The following is a 15,632-nucleotide window of genomic DNA, read 5'->3' as shown; positions in this document are numbered from 1 at the left end:
TTTACAACCTACCTTGGTGGCACATCTAAGTTGCACGGTATATCATTCTTTGAAGCTACTATAATAATTAAAAAAAACCTATTTTCTTTAGAAAATCCCAGATCAAGGCTAGAGAAATCCCCAAACATTTTCATGCCCGACTTATACAATATGCCTGAATTAATATTTTATATACCACCGTCGGGTATGAGGTGGAAAAAAATTTATACCTATAATCCATTCCTGTCCCATATTTTATGAAATCAAATGGCGTGTTACATTTGGACAGAAAAAATAAAACAATTTGTAAACCCTTACCATAGAATGGGTGAGTGAAAACCAATTTTTGAAAAACCTTTCAACATATTTTGCATCAATGGAAACAAGAGCAAGTTAAAATATGCCACACTGATGTAGAGAGCAGTAACCCCCCCCCCCCTCCCACCCGTATTATATAACAATACAAATTGTATAAATCGTTAATATTCTTATTTATTTTCTTTTATCATTTTTTTACCCGTCAAAACTTTGAGACATTGGTTATGCACGAATGACATTTATTTTGATGCTCTGGATATCAGTCCTCGAAGGATAAACTACTTTCAGTTTCCCTTCCTCATCAACAACTTTGACTTGCTGCACAGACAGATGGCAAACAGAAGCTCCAGCATCTCCATCTTCACCCTCCAAATCTGATTTGCTGATATTGAGTTTCAAAGTTTCCTCTAGCAAAGTATCAAGGACCTTTTTACAAGTGGGTAGAGAATTGCCAGTCACTTCAACAAACACTCTTTTTGTTTCTTCTGATACCTATGAAGAGGGAAAAAATGAATAAAAACCAAATAATGCATTATTGTGCATTCAAGAAAAAAACAATAGCAAAATCAAAACTGAAAATGAAAGAATTTTGAGCATACTTTTGTGAGGTCACTGTTGGTGATAGGAGGGAAAGAGATGACCTGCTCAGTTTCATCGGTCAAGCAAGGATAGAGAGGCTTGTCTTTTAACAAATACAAGTACCTGAAAACAATGTGCCAAAATTCAGGACAAACCAATATGAACCACAATTATATTAACCAATATAAATGATAATTAGTGGTAATAATGGCATAAAACAGTGATTCCCAACCATGGATGTGAAAATTATTATCCCACATCTGTGAAAGGGTTTTCATCCCATCAGGGAATGTGGGATGAAAAAAAAAAATACAGGGGCCAATTCCCAGACTTGAAAACTCTGTAGTATGTCACGTGAAGCAGCATACACAAAAGAAAAGCATGTCATTCAAATAAGAGAAAATTAAAGATGTTCGGGGATAGTATAAGATAGCCATATAAAATGTTTTCCCAGAAAAATCCTGTATTTACCCTAAATTTTGGCCACCTAGACTTTATTTTTTCCCCCAGTATTTTCAATGAAAGTAACTGTTGGGACACTTCCACAGACTTATAGAAGTAGTGTTGCTGAGGGTATCATCCCAGGGGATTGGAAGCTTGCTAATATTGTTTCGATATTTAAAAACGGTAGTAGAGACGTGTCCAATCATCGTACACTGAGTTCGACGAGCTCCCTCTCGAATATTTTGAAAAATATCAAAAGGCAGTTTGTGTAGTGGATAGAAGAGAACAATGTGTGTATTGTTAGAAAACCAGCATGAGGGCAAGAAGGGAAGTTATGTAACCTGCCTCCTTTGCTTCTATGGTCACATAACTAAGGCTTTGGGGGGAAAAGTAAAAACTTTGACATTTATCTTGATTACCAGAAGTCATTCAATGGATACAGCATGGCTATCTCTCGAGGCATTCACATGAGATTGGAGGCAACTTGTGCCGAATTGGATAAAATCTTGGTTGAGAGATAGGTCACAACAAGTTATGGTAAACTGGAAACTTTCTGATTGGACACGTGTGAAAAGTAGATTCCCTCAAGGAAGTGTCCTTGGGTGCATACCTTTTTTTCACTTTTTATAGACAAACTTGATCAAGGGTATCGATGGGATGATAAATAATAAACAAAATAATATGAATGATTTTCCAAATATTTTATTTTCAATGTTAATGCTATTCAAACCAAAAAACTGGTTTTTTACTCCCAGACCATGTAGATAGAAATGAAGGTTAGTCAATGATAATAATAACAGCATAGGTGGGGAATTACCCCCTTCTGACTTGGATGGCTTCTCGATAGACAAAAATCACAGGGCAAATTAAAATGTGTGCGAACAAATGCCAGGAGCTTGGGTAACAAGAAAAATTTTTTTTAGAAACTATGATAGCTTTGCAGGGCCTAGATTAGAGATGTGAGTATTCTCCTGGATGTAAAAATTAGAGAATAATAGAGAATATATTCATTTTTCTTTTAAATAATTTAAAATTTTTTTGCTAATTTTGTTTATATTGTGAAATATAAATCAGTTTTCATTGCCTGAAGAAACATTTACAACAAAACAATTTTTGGTATAATCACCCCCCCCCCCCCCCAATGACAACTTTTTAGTTAGAGAATATTCTCAGAATATATATTCTGGTTACATATTCTCAGAATATTCTCCAGGTAATAATGAGAGGTTTTAAAAATTTGGTTATGAAGATTTTAGAAACCATTAGATTGAAACCTTAAAAAATTATTTTAAAATTAGATAAATTTTCAGAAATAAGTTCAAAACAAAAGAAATTAAATCAAAGTTGATTGATAAAGGAAGCAATTATTATACAATCACCTTCATTCTAAGAAGATACAGAACTGTTGTTTTTTCAATGCACATACACTTTATATATATATATATATATATAAAATTCTGTATCACTCACATTTCTTTAAAAGTTGCGTAATTCAGCCATGTTGGTTTAATTTTCTTGCTTTCAAACTTTAATATTGTGGTCTACAAACTTCAATATACCCATCTTCTTGATGGGAAGAGAGACAGGGACAGAGAATATTCTGGAGAATATTCCCTCAAATGACAACTGTTAAAAATTACTAGAGAATATTCTTATCAAAAATAATTATTATTCTCAGTTATTTATCGAGATAGAGATTATTTATTATAATACACGTTATTACATATATTCTTGATAATATTCTCTGGAAGGACTATTATTAATAACTTTAGAATAATTCTTATTATTTTCTATAAGAATATTCCCAGTAATTTATGAATGCAGTCCTTCCAGAGAATATTCTCAAGGATATTATATGTAACTATATTATAAATAAGAGGAGAATATTCTCATCAAGAACTTATAATATTCTGAAGTTATTGATAATAGTAGCAGAGAATATTCTCCAAAAGATTATTCTCGAGAATTTTACATCTCTAGCCTGGACAAGTAGCCATTACAGAATCTTGGGCAAATGATGCTCCATTCAAGCTGAGCTCCTATGAACTGCCATTGATATATGTGGGGGCAGGGTTGTAAAAAACATGGGTTTTTGAAATAAAACAAAGCCTGGGCGGGTTTTCCTAAAAAAAAAAAGTGTTTTTTGAGCAGAATGGGGAAAATTGAATTTCCTTTTTCTACAACCACAAAATATCTAATTTAAACATGTATGTACATTCTTTGTGTTCATCTTACATTATGTCAAAATATATATTTTTAGTGCATGTTAAACTATGTATTTGGCCCTGTTGGGTGCACCATCTATATGCTGAAAAATATGCGAGAAAGGAAGTTCGTTGAAATGGTGTAGACACACGATCTGTAGTGGTCTTCCCATGTGCAATTCACATGTGCTCCAGTCCCACTCAGGCAGTCGAGAGATGTGCCTGGCTTGTTACCAAATCCTCAACTAAAGTATGTGGAGATGAAGCTATAGAGACTGCTACACCATACCTACGATGTTATCAAAATTAGTCATACCTAATTCCAAAAGTTAGACTTTAAATGTGAACACTTGGAAAAGAAAGAATAGAAGAAACTGTAAACCACTAAATCCTGGTCAATTTTGGTAACTATAATGTAAATTAAACACACTCTCCTACTTTGGTTGATTGGATAGCGTGTGGGTGAAACTCAATGTGGTAAATTCTGTTTCATTTTGTTCTGACAAAGCATGCAAAGAGCTGCACAATGAAACTTGCAAAAATTTGGTCAATTCCAGAAAAAATTTGGTCAGTTTTTCAAACACATTGTGCAACCGATAAACATTGAAATATTAATGATGTTTTAATTTATTTTATCATAAAATAAGCATAACAAACTTTTGCATGTCGATCGTTCAGTTTTAAGTAATATTAGAAAATTAAGAAAAATGTTCAATTTTGTCAATTTTCATAAACTTCAAGTATGATGCGCAACCGGAAGATGTCAACCGATTTTAAATCTTTTTATTAAAGAAGGCTACTTTTCCGCACACTATAGCGATTCGAAAATACAAAAAAAAAAAAAATTCAACCCACCCTAATGTACATCCTTTATGTGTAAATATACATTTTTGGTGCATGTTAAACTATGTATTTGATCAATAAAATTGACCATACTATAAGGGAATAATTGTTCACACACAAACAAATCAACTTCTGTGTAATTGTATCTGAACCTTGAGTTATATGCAGAACTGTAGCAAGAAGATTGTTTGTGGTAAAATAAATGAATTTGGAGATAATGAAAATGCTGAGAAATCGGAATGGTGCTTGAATTTTTTTTTCTCCAAATTTTTCAAACCCTGCAGAAAATGTATCCAAAAGTGTCCTGATACATCATAAATAAAACCTTTTAGCTATGTAACCAGAACCATAATTTTTTTTTTTTTAAATAGAACCCAAACTTTCAGGAGCGAAAGTCTCATGCTTCTCTTTGTCTTGAATTCTTCACTGTTAAAGAATATCCTTACTTCATTAAACTAAATTCTGAAATACTTTCAAAAGAGCAGTAATAATAAAAAATGGTCTGGCTAAGAGGAGGTGATAGCAGTCATTCTGAGGATTCATTACTCTGGAGGTGTTATTATGGCTAATTTGGGACTATCACTCTGGTCCCAAATTAGCCATTTTTGGGAACTTAAAACTACAGAATAACTTGAATTATCATTAAACACAAATGTCAATAACATTATTGTATATTAATATCACTTTATACAAGAAAATGTGTCATGTATAGCAACAGACCTACAGAATGCCTTCATATGGCTGACGATTTTAACAGGCAAAGTTTCGGGGTCGGGCTTATATTATGAGCATCTTGAAAAATCAAGCTAAGGCTTATTTTCTGGTTGGGTCTTATTTTTGGAGAAAAACTATACTTTTTGTTCTGTTTCACTTGAATGTGTTTGTTACCAATGCTCAATTCAAGAATCTCACAAAGTTTTCTTTTCGTTATAAGACAATGTTATTTTTATCTCTGATATTTCAGGTATGAAAGTCTCACGTACCTGTATACAACTTATAAAAAAGTTATGCAAACATGTAAATATTTTTTGAATGAAAATTCAGTTTATATACATTGCTTACTTCTGCGCAGATGCTTCAATTTATTTATACAAGGATTTGTGTGTGTGTGCGTGCATGTGTGTGTGAAAAATTATTGTGTATTATAAATAAGCAATTTCTCTCTGTGGGTGTGTTTATCACATATATCAGGTATATTTGTTAAACTAAGGTCCATGGTTACAATTTTCTGTTTGCAATTTCTTTTAACATTTTAATATCTGAATGTCATACCTAAATGCTTACATAAAAAAAGATAGAAGAATTATAAAAAGTGTGTTTGTGATTCCAAGAAATTATTTATCACCACATTTTTGTTCCTAAAAAAATCATTCAAAAATATTTCAAAATATACATATTATAAACACTGCACAATGCAGCAATTTTTAGAATATATAAACTAACTTCAAACTAAAATTTTAACCTGAAAGCAACACATTTTCTTCGAAAACAAACAATATTCCAAAAAAAACCCCCCATTTTCCCCAATAAACCCGGGTTTTTTAGGCTAAAAAACTCAGCTGGAGGGGGGGGGGTATCTACCTGGGGAGCAAATTTGACAATCCTGTGTGGCGGGACTAAAGTTAGTCAGAGCTCCCACAAGAAGCTCATAGACATGCTTAAAAATGGTATTATACTATGCTAAAAGGTGTATGAGTACTTAACTTTACACTGTGTATAAAGCCCACACATAAAATTTAAAAGACACAATATTATTAATTCCCCTCCCCCATATCCAGAATAAGCTTGTCCATCATTGTACTAACTTGTGGATTCCAGAGTAAGTGTTTTTCTTTTTCTCTTTCCTCACAGCATCAGCTTCATCATTGAGTTGAGCGTACAATTCCGCGGCAGTTAGTTCTTTCTTGCGGTTCAGGGGCAGTATCTATACATAATAAAAAAAATTTAAAAATAACATCTATCGAAAATCAAAATTTTTTTAAAGTAATTTTATATACTTAAGCAAGACATAAAAGTCAAAATTACCATCTTTAAAAAGATTCATGTTTTTGCAGATTTGTGAAATAAAGCATTGCAAAAGAGATTTTGTAGGAATAAAAATCTCAAAAGTAGCAAATACAGTGTAACAATACCTGTTATAGGCCAGTGTAGAGGGTCTGAAATTCAGCCTCAATTTGATCATGAGCAATCGCATGATCAGCATTATTACTGTATAGTTACATACAGGGTGATCAGCGAATAAGCCCTTATTTCAAAATTAAATATCTCTACAACAAAGATCAATAGAATTATGCGGTGAACGGTACGTTTATTAGCAAAACTGTAAGAATGTTGTACAGAAATTTCGAAAATTTAGTTGTTTTTTTTAATTTTTTAAAATTTAAAAAAAACAAAAAAACAAAACTGGAGATTTTGGGGTTCCGAAAATCCTCATTTGTGTGAAGAGAAACCACTGCATTCGCCTAAAGTTACTGCATGGGCTGCGGTATGCGCCATGTGTGCTGACAAATTGTTCCAAAATTGTAACATAACGTTCAGTAGTAATCGTTTCTCGCACGAAGAAGGGGCCGATAATGCCTCTGGCACATACCGCAGCCCATGCAGTAACTTTAGGCGAATGCAGTGGTTTCTCTTCACACAAATGAGGATTTTTGGAACCCCAAAATCTCCAGTTTTTTTTTTTGTTTTTGTTTTTTTTTTTTTAAATTTCAAAAAATTAAAAAAAAAAAAAATTCGAAATTTCTGTACAACATTTTTACAGTTTTGCTAATAAACGTACCGTTTACCGCATAATTCTATTGATCTTTGTTGTAGAGATATTTAATTTTGAAATAAGGGCTTATTCGCTGATCACCCTGTATGAGAGTTGTAATAAATATAATACCCTTGCTTCACAAAATACCTTGCTACGGAAATATGGTCTTTGTATTGTTTCATCAAAAGTAATACTTTTACTCCGCACTATTGAACCAACCTGTCCAGTTTGTCGTTTTGTTAAGTGCTGCAATTTTGATTATGTATAATTATGAATATTTTGGTACGTTGTTTGAATATGTGAATTTCCTAGTGACCTCATATTTTTTTAATGTGAAGATAGAGAAGTTCCGTCAATCAACTAGTCCGAAAATTTCTTTAACACCTGTTTATATACAACTGATGATTTTTTCTCACTCCTTGCAGGAAATAACATGCTGTATGAAATAACATGTTCTAGTCTGAACAATTAGTGCATGAGGTTTGCTCTCGTCTATTCGCCGAGGTAGTTAGATCGATTGAATTCCTGCCATATGTGTTGATTTTTGCATCTGCCGGACTCCAAAAAATATTACTCAAAACTCCAAATTATTCACACTAAAAATTGGAACAAGTAGGATGGGGGTACCCTTAGCCCTGCCTCCCTTAGACAACATAACCATGGCACAAAAAAAATCCCTGTGTTTTTTTTAACAGTTTAAAAAACAAAAATTCATAACACCATTTCAGTATTCTATGAGACTGAGTCATTCCAAAGCAAGAAGAAACGGGTTGGTAACAAACAATTTTTGGCCAAAACAGGGTACTTCAGCCACTGATAATTCTTTTTTGTCTCTCCTCACAATGTAAATTACATTCTTTTTTGTAGTCTTCCACAGTCCAGTCTGTCAACTCTCTTCTACAATGCATAGTTAATTATGGAGGTATGTAAGTTTTTTAAAAATTACACTCTTTCAAGATCACTTTCAAAAGCACAGTGCAAAATGTGTAAATTACAATATCCAATTTAAATAGGTCAACGTGAACAGGATGGTTTTACTGTATTATCTTTTTTTAAAGAGATTTTTTTACATTTTACTGTTCAATACCAGTATAATTTTTTTTGACAAATGGAGCACTTCCATTTCTAACTTTTTATATCTAAATTGCTGGGCGTTGTAAATATCTCTTTAAGCCTCTGCATGCCCAAGCTGCCAACTTTTGAAAATGAAAATTAAAGAGATTTTCGAGCGAACCCGTATTTTATAGTAAAACCACTCCCCTAATAAATACAAAAGGGATTTTTCCAAATAAAATAAGGATTTTCTACACATAAAAGTACACATAAAAGTTAAAGTGTAGGGAATAAAATCTCTACTCAAAAATTAAATCAAATAAAATAGGGATTTTACACACATGGAAGTTAAACCCTTGGGAATAAAATCCCTATGCAAAAAACAAGTGAAATTGGAGGCCAAAACCTCAATGGTGATCTAAAAAAATATATACATATATTGTGCACAATCAGAAACAATGTGAACAAACATTTTGCACGAATGACCCCAAAATCATCGGAAGGTGAAGAAAAAAATTGACAATTTTTGAAGAACACAATTTTTGTGGCACTTCCTTGAATGTTTTTTTGATTTCACATGGATGATGATGTCAGTCTTTTCACCATGACCGATGTTTATGTCCTTATCACAATTTGTACAAAAAGAAAAAGTCAGCCTTTTTCTGGAACGTTTGAAAGAAAATTCATTGGAATAAGTATCTTTAAAATTGATTGAATATTTTTTGCTCATCAGTATTCATGTTTTGTTATATCGCACGTACGTAACTTCAACTAAAGAGGAAGTTTTGACCACATGTGTGTCACTGTAATCTTCAATTATTATCCAAGACTATTGGCTGCCTAGCTATTTCCCGTCATGGTAAGACAAACAACTGTTTTTGTTACCATCAGAGGGTTTGTAAAACTTCCTTAAAAAAGAAATTTCCCACTATTCCCCCATTTACGACGTGTGACGTCATTTCAAAAAGGAAAAAACAGAGGCAAAAGACTTTTTGCCCCACAAGAAATTCCTTAGGGATTGTTTTCAGAAGCGGGGATTGTTTTTAAATCAAGTACAGAATTTTTAGGGACAATTAGGCATTTTGTGATTTTCTTTAAAATTTGGAAGATTTAAGACCTTTTCAGGAGGTCGAGTGATGAAGCTAAAATTCCGGAGACTTGGCAGCTATGGAATGCTATTTGGTGGCATCAGAATCACAAAACATAGAATAGGCCTATGCGATCAACTGTTTTGTTATGTAAACTTTTGTTTCCCCTACACACAAAATGTGCACCATAATTTTGAATGATAAATGTCAATTACTGTCTATGTAAGATCATGAAGATGTAAATAAAAAACTATTTTTTCCATCCAGGCAAAAGTTTTTAATGACTAGTCTACTTGTTAAACCCTCAAACTAAGCAAAAGAAAAATTAATAAACCAAATGATCCACATACACTCCCCGCCTCCAACAAATAACCTAAAAAATGATATAATTCCTGCTTTGGCAGAATCGTTAATTTCAATCTCCTACATTTGTATGGCATGGCTTTAACGAAAAATTTGATGTAAAACCTATCATGAATTTTTTCCTTGGTGAAAAATTATTTTGTTTTCATTCATTCTGTCCTCTACAAATATTTAGATGAACAAAAATATACTGATTAGAGTTTAACAATCTTCAAGAAATAGATTACAGCAAAGTCTCAATATTTTGAGGTCAACAAAACTGAAGCCACCTCAGATTACCAAAAACTAATTATCTGAAAGAAAACAATATAAATCGACTTTCAAGAGGGGAGGGTACTTTTGGACCTCTATATTCACTCTTGCATATTTTTTCATATTTCAGTGGCTTAATTTATTAAGATTGGAGCTATTAAGAACAATGGCCTCTTCATAATGGAAGCTGACACAGATACAGGCTCTTCAATTCCAAGCTGACCCCCCCTTTTCAAAAATTTCATGGGACCCCCCTTTAAAAGCTGACCATATTACCTGGTTTTCCGGGACATTGATATTTTACCGGTAGTAAATATGCTGTTGCAAAAGCATTTTCCGGAATGCTTGTTTCGATTTTAATTAGGTTATATTTATTTCCAAAGATATTCAATTTTTTTAATATAAATATTTACTTTGTTTTTTTGATGTGCTTAGTTTCTTTATGCAAGGTGGAAGTATAGCGAGGTGTATGGTCCTTGATGTTCGTATATATACAGGGTTATTAAGAAAGAGTCATCCGATTTCAAAATGATTCTACACTTGAAATTGACCATTAACAAAATTGTTCATATAACAGACACCAGAGGCGCTATAACGCGTCAAATACGCAAAATTTCGAAAAAGGATGCATAAAAATTTGGTTCACGCGTTCTGAGGGACGCGTTCTTTCCTAGTTCCAAGATGAAAAAAGTAGAGAGAAAAACCTAACTTTCCCCCCCCCCTTTTTTTTTTAGTCTATCATGATCGTGTGACCTTGAAAAAGTGGTTTTTCTACTTTGTATACTATACTGTATTGATATACACATGGGTTGTTGAAGATATTTAACTTCCCATGAGGGGCCATGTACAGAATTTTCAAAGAGAATTTCAGAGTTTTTACCCTCCTGCGAATTTTCTCCCCTCAGGTTACATATAGAAAATTACGGAACTTTTGCTGCTATCTGCCAGCATTCAAAGACAGCAGTCTATGCGGCGTAAATTTGCCTTGTTCTTACAAGATTGCAAATGCACATTTTTTGAAAAATCGTAAAGGATTTGGAATGCCTGTTTAAAGTGTAAAACATTTTCCGAGATCGTTCAGAAAAAAAAATGAATCTGTGAAAACTCTACCTTGAATATCCAGTTTTATCATCTAGCTGCTATGTGGCAGTCACCGCATTTCATTGTAAAAATCACTGGTGTGTATGCAGAATCGGCTTTTGGAGGTGCATAAGGATTGCTTCCACAGAAATTGTGGGTCACTATGCTCGAAAACATAGTACGACTTTTTCCAATATATATTTTAATTTTCTACAAAAATATTTTTCATTTTTCATTTTTGGGGGGGAGCACGGGCCCCCATACCCCCAGATTTTGCCTTTGGTGAAATCTGGGTTTAGAATCTGCGATTGCACAGTGGTAATCGGCTAAAAATACGATTTTCTAAGGTTTCCAATTTTGAGTCAATCATTCCTTTGAAAAAGCTCTGGTTGCCACAACAATCACACAAACCTACAGCACAAATAATATGTATACATTAAATTTCACATCCATGCATTACCAATTTTGAGGATAGATGCAAGGTCGCAACTGAGGAGGCAGGTCTAGTGTTTCCCCCCCCCCCCCAGGCTCTATTCACCCTTCATAACTGCTTCTACATTACACGGGGGCCAAAATGTGTGTTTGCCCTGTTTGAGAAAGTATCTAGTTGCGGCTATAGATAGATGGCACCACCTACTGAACACAAAACATGCTAAATGCTGGGCACACACAAGCGCACGAGTTTCACAATATAAATCTGACATAGCTTCAATATTCAAGTGAGTGTGAAAATATGTGGCAGTTAAATGGTCACAGATGAGAGCGGTGGACCATCAGGGAGGGAAAATAAAATCATTCTACCAGAAAATTGCTTCGAAAGGATTTGTATGAAATCCTTGCTCATATGAATAGAGAATCGGAAGATAAGTGTCTGAGAGAGTGTGTACTGAGAGAGAAAATTTCATTTGCTTTTCTTAAATTTAAATTAGAAGATATTATTGAAATAGCTAAAGATTTTTTTAAAGAAATGAAAAATCAATCGGAAGGGAATTAATAAATCAATCTATTAGTAAATATATAAATGTGTTTCTCTAACTTTTAATTACAGTGGATCCTGCTTATAATGTTTTTCAAAAACTGTCATAAAAAGGTTGTAAGCAGGAAAACACTTCAAACGGGAAATCTTAATAAAAATTACTTAGAGTTCGGACCACGAAAATCAGTTGTACTATGTGGAAAAACGTTCTAAATGGGAACGTTATAAACAGGATCAACTGTATATTTGGTTTAGATTTGTTATATGTGCTGCATTCCATATGTTAAATTCTCAGTGTTAATGGGCTTCTTTGCAAGCATTTTCCTACCAGTAGATCAAGTAAATGATCCCTTTGATAGAACATGTTTTTATAAATGAATTATTTGATTTACAGAGATACCTCCTCCTACTACCCAGAACATGGCCCACCGTTCTGTCTCAAGGAAGGGATGAAAGCAGGTGATCAAAGACCTGCAGTATGCTGGAAAAATAATTCATGGAGATACCAGTGAATTATGGGGGGAAAAAAGGGGGGGGGCATACTTTTTAAAGGTAATTTTTTTCAAGAAGGACCCATTTTCACTCAAAGGGGACCCAGGTTTTTTGAAGACCCAGGTAAATTAGAATACAGTGGCATCTCTGAACACATTTCCCCGTACATTCACATATTACTTATCATTCTATCCTATGTTTTTAATTATCAAGAAATATGCAATTTTGAAATATCTGGCGATTCTCTTTAAGTCGCCCTGTAAAAGTACTAACTAGATATTGTCCGCCACATGCACTAAAAACACAAATTTCCCTTTTTTTTAATCAGCTGTTTGGATACCTTGTTTCACTATCTTACTTGTGCCTGAAACACAAATGTGTATCCCTATTGAAACGCACGTTAGAATAATACCATAGAGTAACACGGGTGGAGTGAACATTCAAACGCAGGCCTCGAAGTGAAAATTTGAGAAAAAAGTAGGAAAAATAAGAACATTGACAAAAAATAGGAAAAAAATAGAATTCCAAAATTATAGCATTTAAAAATGTTGTGCCATTGAAATTCACACCTTATATATTTGAGTTATAGTATTATCTATGATATTTTAAGAAACTCAAAAAGTTCTGACAAATTTAAAAATCTTTCATTTCCACAGAATGTGGGATCAAAAACAATGTAAATAGCAAAACTAAAAAGAAATTAATAAAATTTCCATTGTTACTTGAAAAGTCCAATTAATCATTCAAGAGACCCCGCGACAGTTTCAGGTCATTCGAGTAACTCGCGTCACAGTCCCAGATCAGTAAATATGTCGCAGCACAACAACAGATCACAGCGCCATAGTTCATGAGCACTCAATTGATCCATGAATCTTTTAAAGATCACTCAAGCAACATGTGCCACAGTTCCACATTCTTCAAGTGTGCTGTGGCACATTCCCAGATCATTTAGGTGACCCGCAGAAAATTTACAGATCACCGCAGCACAGTCCAGAGTACTCAATTCGCCAAGGCACATTTACAAGTCAGCTTAAGTGGCCCACGGTACTGTTTCAGATCACTCAATCAAGTGATCTGTGACCCATTTCAAAATCAATGAACCTACTGAATGTTGAACACCCTTGATATAGCACCTCCTGAAGTTACACCATATGGCTCACAGCACACAGATCACCTAATGGTCTGCAATATATTAACAGTTTACTTAAGTGGCCCTATGCATTTTTTATAATGATTTTAGTGGTGCTCTTAACACATTTCCAGATGACTCATGTGGCTTGCACACATTTCCAGATTACTCAAACGGCCCGCTGCACACTCGCAGACCACCTGAATGACTTGCAGCACATTTCCAATTAACTGAACCATTAAAAGTGTGGGGCCAATTCATTGATTTGAAAACGTGTCATGGGTCACATAATTAAGTGGTCTAGAAAAGTGCTGCAGGTTATTTGTGTGATCTGTGAATGTGCCACGGGTTACTTAGGTGATCTGGGAATGTCTCGTGGGTTACTTGGGTGGTCTGGGAATGTGCTGCGGGTCACAAGTGATCTGGAAATTTTACTCAGGCTACATAATTGAAGTAAGAATGTACTGCGAGCCACTTAAGTTATTTGTAAGTGCACCAGGGACACTTGAGGTAGGCCACATTTGGGCCATGGTTTGAGCACATGTATTCTTTAACCGTTTAAAGGTCGAAATATGAACAAAATCACTTATTGTTTTGAAACTTGGAATTCAAAATTCTTCTGCACCCCTATATATCAACTTTGAAATTTGAAGAAAAAATGTTTTTCTTTGTTTTCCACGAGGAGAGGCAAAAGAGGAAACTGGTATCGCAATTTCTTATTTCTGGAATATTTTGATTGAAATTTGAATTTTCTGTGCAGAAAATTCAATTTTTTTTTCTAATGTCCGTGATAAAAGAACGAAAACATCTTTGATGGACCCGTTTGCAACATTGGTAGCATTTAGTGTTTTTCGGCAAACTGCACCCAGTCCTTGCGTCGCAGACACAATATAATAGCAATCAGATGACCTGGCATCTTTTTTCAGTTGACACCATGAACCTGGATGAATAATTAACCCCTCCTTCATCTGTAGAAGGTTCATTGTCTCTTAGGAATTCCACATGCGAGATATATGATCTGCTTGTTGCCACTCTGAATGAACTATCCAATGTGTTATAATGGTCATACGGCAAATCTTTTCTAATGAAATCCAGAACTGAGGTTTTAATTGGATTCTAGGAAAAAAATTTTTATCCAATGCAATGGGTTTTTTTTTTTCCGATTGCTCAAAACTGTCTTACCTTTTATTGAAACTTTCACATGAGTGTTGCACTTATTTTTTGTTTCTTTTTTCTACCTTACAGCTTTTCAAGAATATGTTTTGGGAGTTTCTAATACCTCATCCTCTTTGCAAAATATATACAAACACAACGCCACAACAGACAAAATGCCCACAAATTATAAACAATATATACACATGATAAAATATTATACAACGCCCATAAAGAATACTTATGGTTGTCTTATTCTAAGAATGGATAGCTTCTCGATTTACCCCAACATGTTTATCGTATTTCTTTTTAAACGTGTCAATTGTGTTACAATTTACTACCTCCGGGGGTAAGCTATTCCATTTATTAACAACCCTATTGGAGAAAAATTCCCTGCGACACCATAACCTTGCATTGTCCCTCACCAATCGATACTGGTGTCCCCTTGTAAAAGCAGTCGATTGGCGGTGTACTAAAAGTTCATGGTCCATCCTATCCATCCCATTGAAAATTTTGAACACTTCGATCATATATCCTCGACCATTCATCCAATGTAAACATATTCAAAAAATGAAGTCTCTCTTCATAACTCAAGCCCTGTGTGTCAATAAGGGCACGCGTAGCTCTTCTCTGCACCCCTTCAACCAAGTGCATGTCCCTCTGTAGGTATGGTCTTCAAAACCTTACAGCATACTCCAGTCCAGGACGAACTAAGCCTCGAAAAAGCGGAAGAATGACTTTAGGAGAACGCGAAGAGACCTTTTTGAAAATGAGACTAAGCATTCTATTCGCTTTTTTGACCACCGCTGAACAATGTTCAGAAAAACCTAAGTCGCTCATCAATGAGAATTCCCAAATCTGTGACCCTAGTTGATCTAGCATTCCACATACATCAGCTGGAACTATTGTCACTAGATCATTTTCA

The 15,632-nt window shown here is 34.3% G+C and overlaps 1 protein-coding gene across 3 annotated transcripts; it reads right to left on the bottom strand.

The window, feature by feature from the left end:
- Window positions 1–452: 452 nt before the first annotated feature.
- On the bottom strand, window positions 453–10,077 carry LOC149086282 (leucine-rich repeat-containing protein 47-like). Of its 3 annotated transcripts, none has more exons than XM_089232310.1 (4): window positions 9,972–10,077; window positions 6,173–6,291; window positions 897–999; window positions 453–789 (listed from the first exon to the last, which is right to left on the bottom strand). In XM_089232310.1, exons 1-4 carry the CDS (start codon window positions 9,999–10,001, stop codon window positions 520–522), a joined length of 522 nt encoding a protein of 173 aa, XP_089088436.1. In that variant the 5' UTR covers window positions 10,002–10,077; the 3' UTR covers window positions 453–519. The 3 variants fall into 3 exon arrangements, with proteins under 3 accessions (XP_089088436.1, XP_089088435.1, XP_089088437.1); XM_089232309.1 differs by lacking the exon at window positions 9,972–10,077 and adding an exon at window positions 9,614–9,764; XM_089232311.1 differs by lacking the exon at window positions 9,972–10,077 and adding an exon at window positions 8,646–9,201.
- Window positions 10,078–15,632: the final 5,555 nt, after the last annotated feature.

The sequence above is a fragment of the Pholcus phalangioides genome, unplaced genomic scaffold (genome assembly GCF_987345545.1).
Source record: "Pholcus phalangioides strain wild (caught in Gottingen) unplaced genomic scaffold, Ppha-v1.0 ptg000005l_1, whole genome shotgun sequence".
In the NCBI taxonomy this organism is placed as follows: Eukaryota; Metazoa; Arthropoda; class Arachnida; order Araneae; family Pholcidae; genus Pholcus; species Pholcus phalangioides.
This window is presented reverse-complemented; position numbering and strand designations above follow the sequence as displayed.

Excerpts from the sequence above, each read along its gene's own strand:
- LOC149086282 (XM_089232309.1), bottom strand. The coding sequence starts at position 9,703 with ATGCCATACAAATGTAGGAGATTGAAATTAACGATTCTGCCAAAGCAG. Across the intron at positions 1,000-6,172 it reads ACTTACTCTGGAATCCACAA|GTACTTGTATTTGTTAAAAG; the intron begins GTTAGTACAATG and ends CATTGTTTTCAG. Across the intron at positions 790-896 it reads CCAACAGTGACCTCACAAAA|GTATCAGAAGAAACAAAAAG; the intron begins GTATGCTCAAAA and ends CCCTCTTCATAG.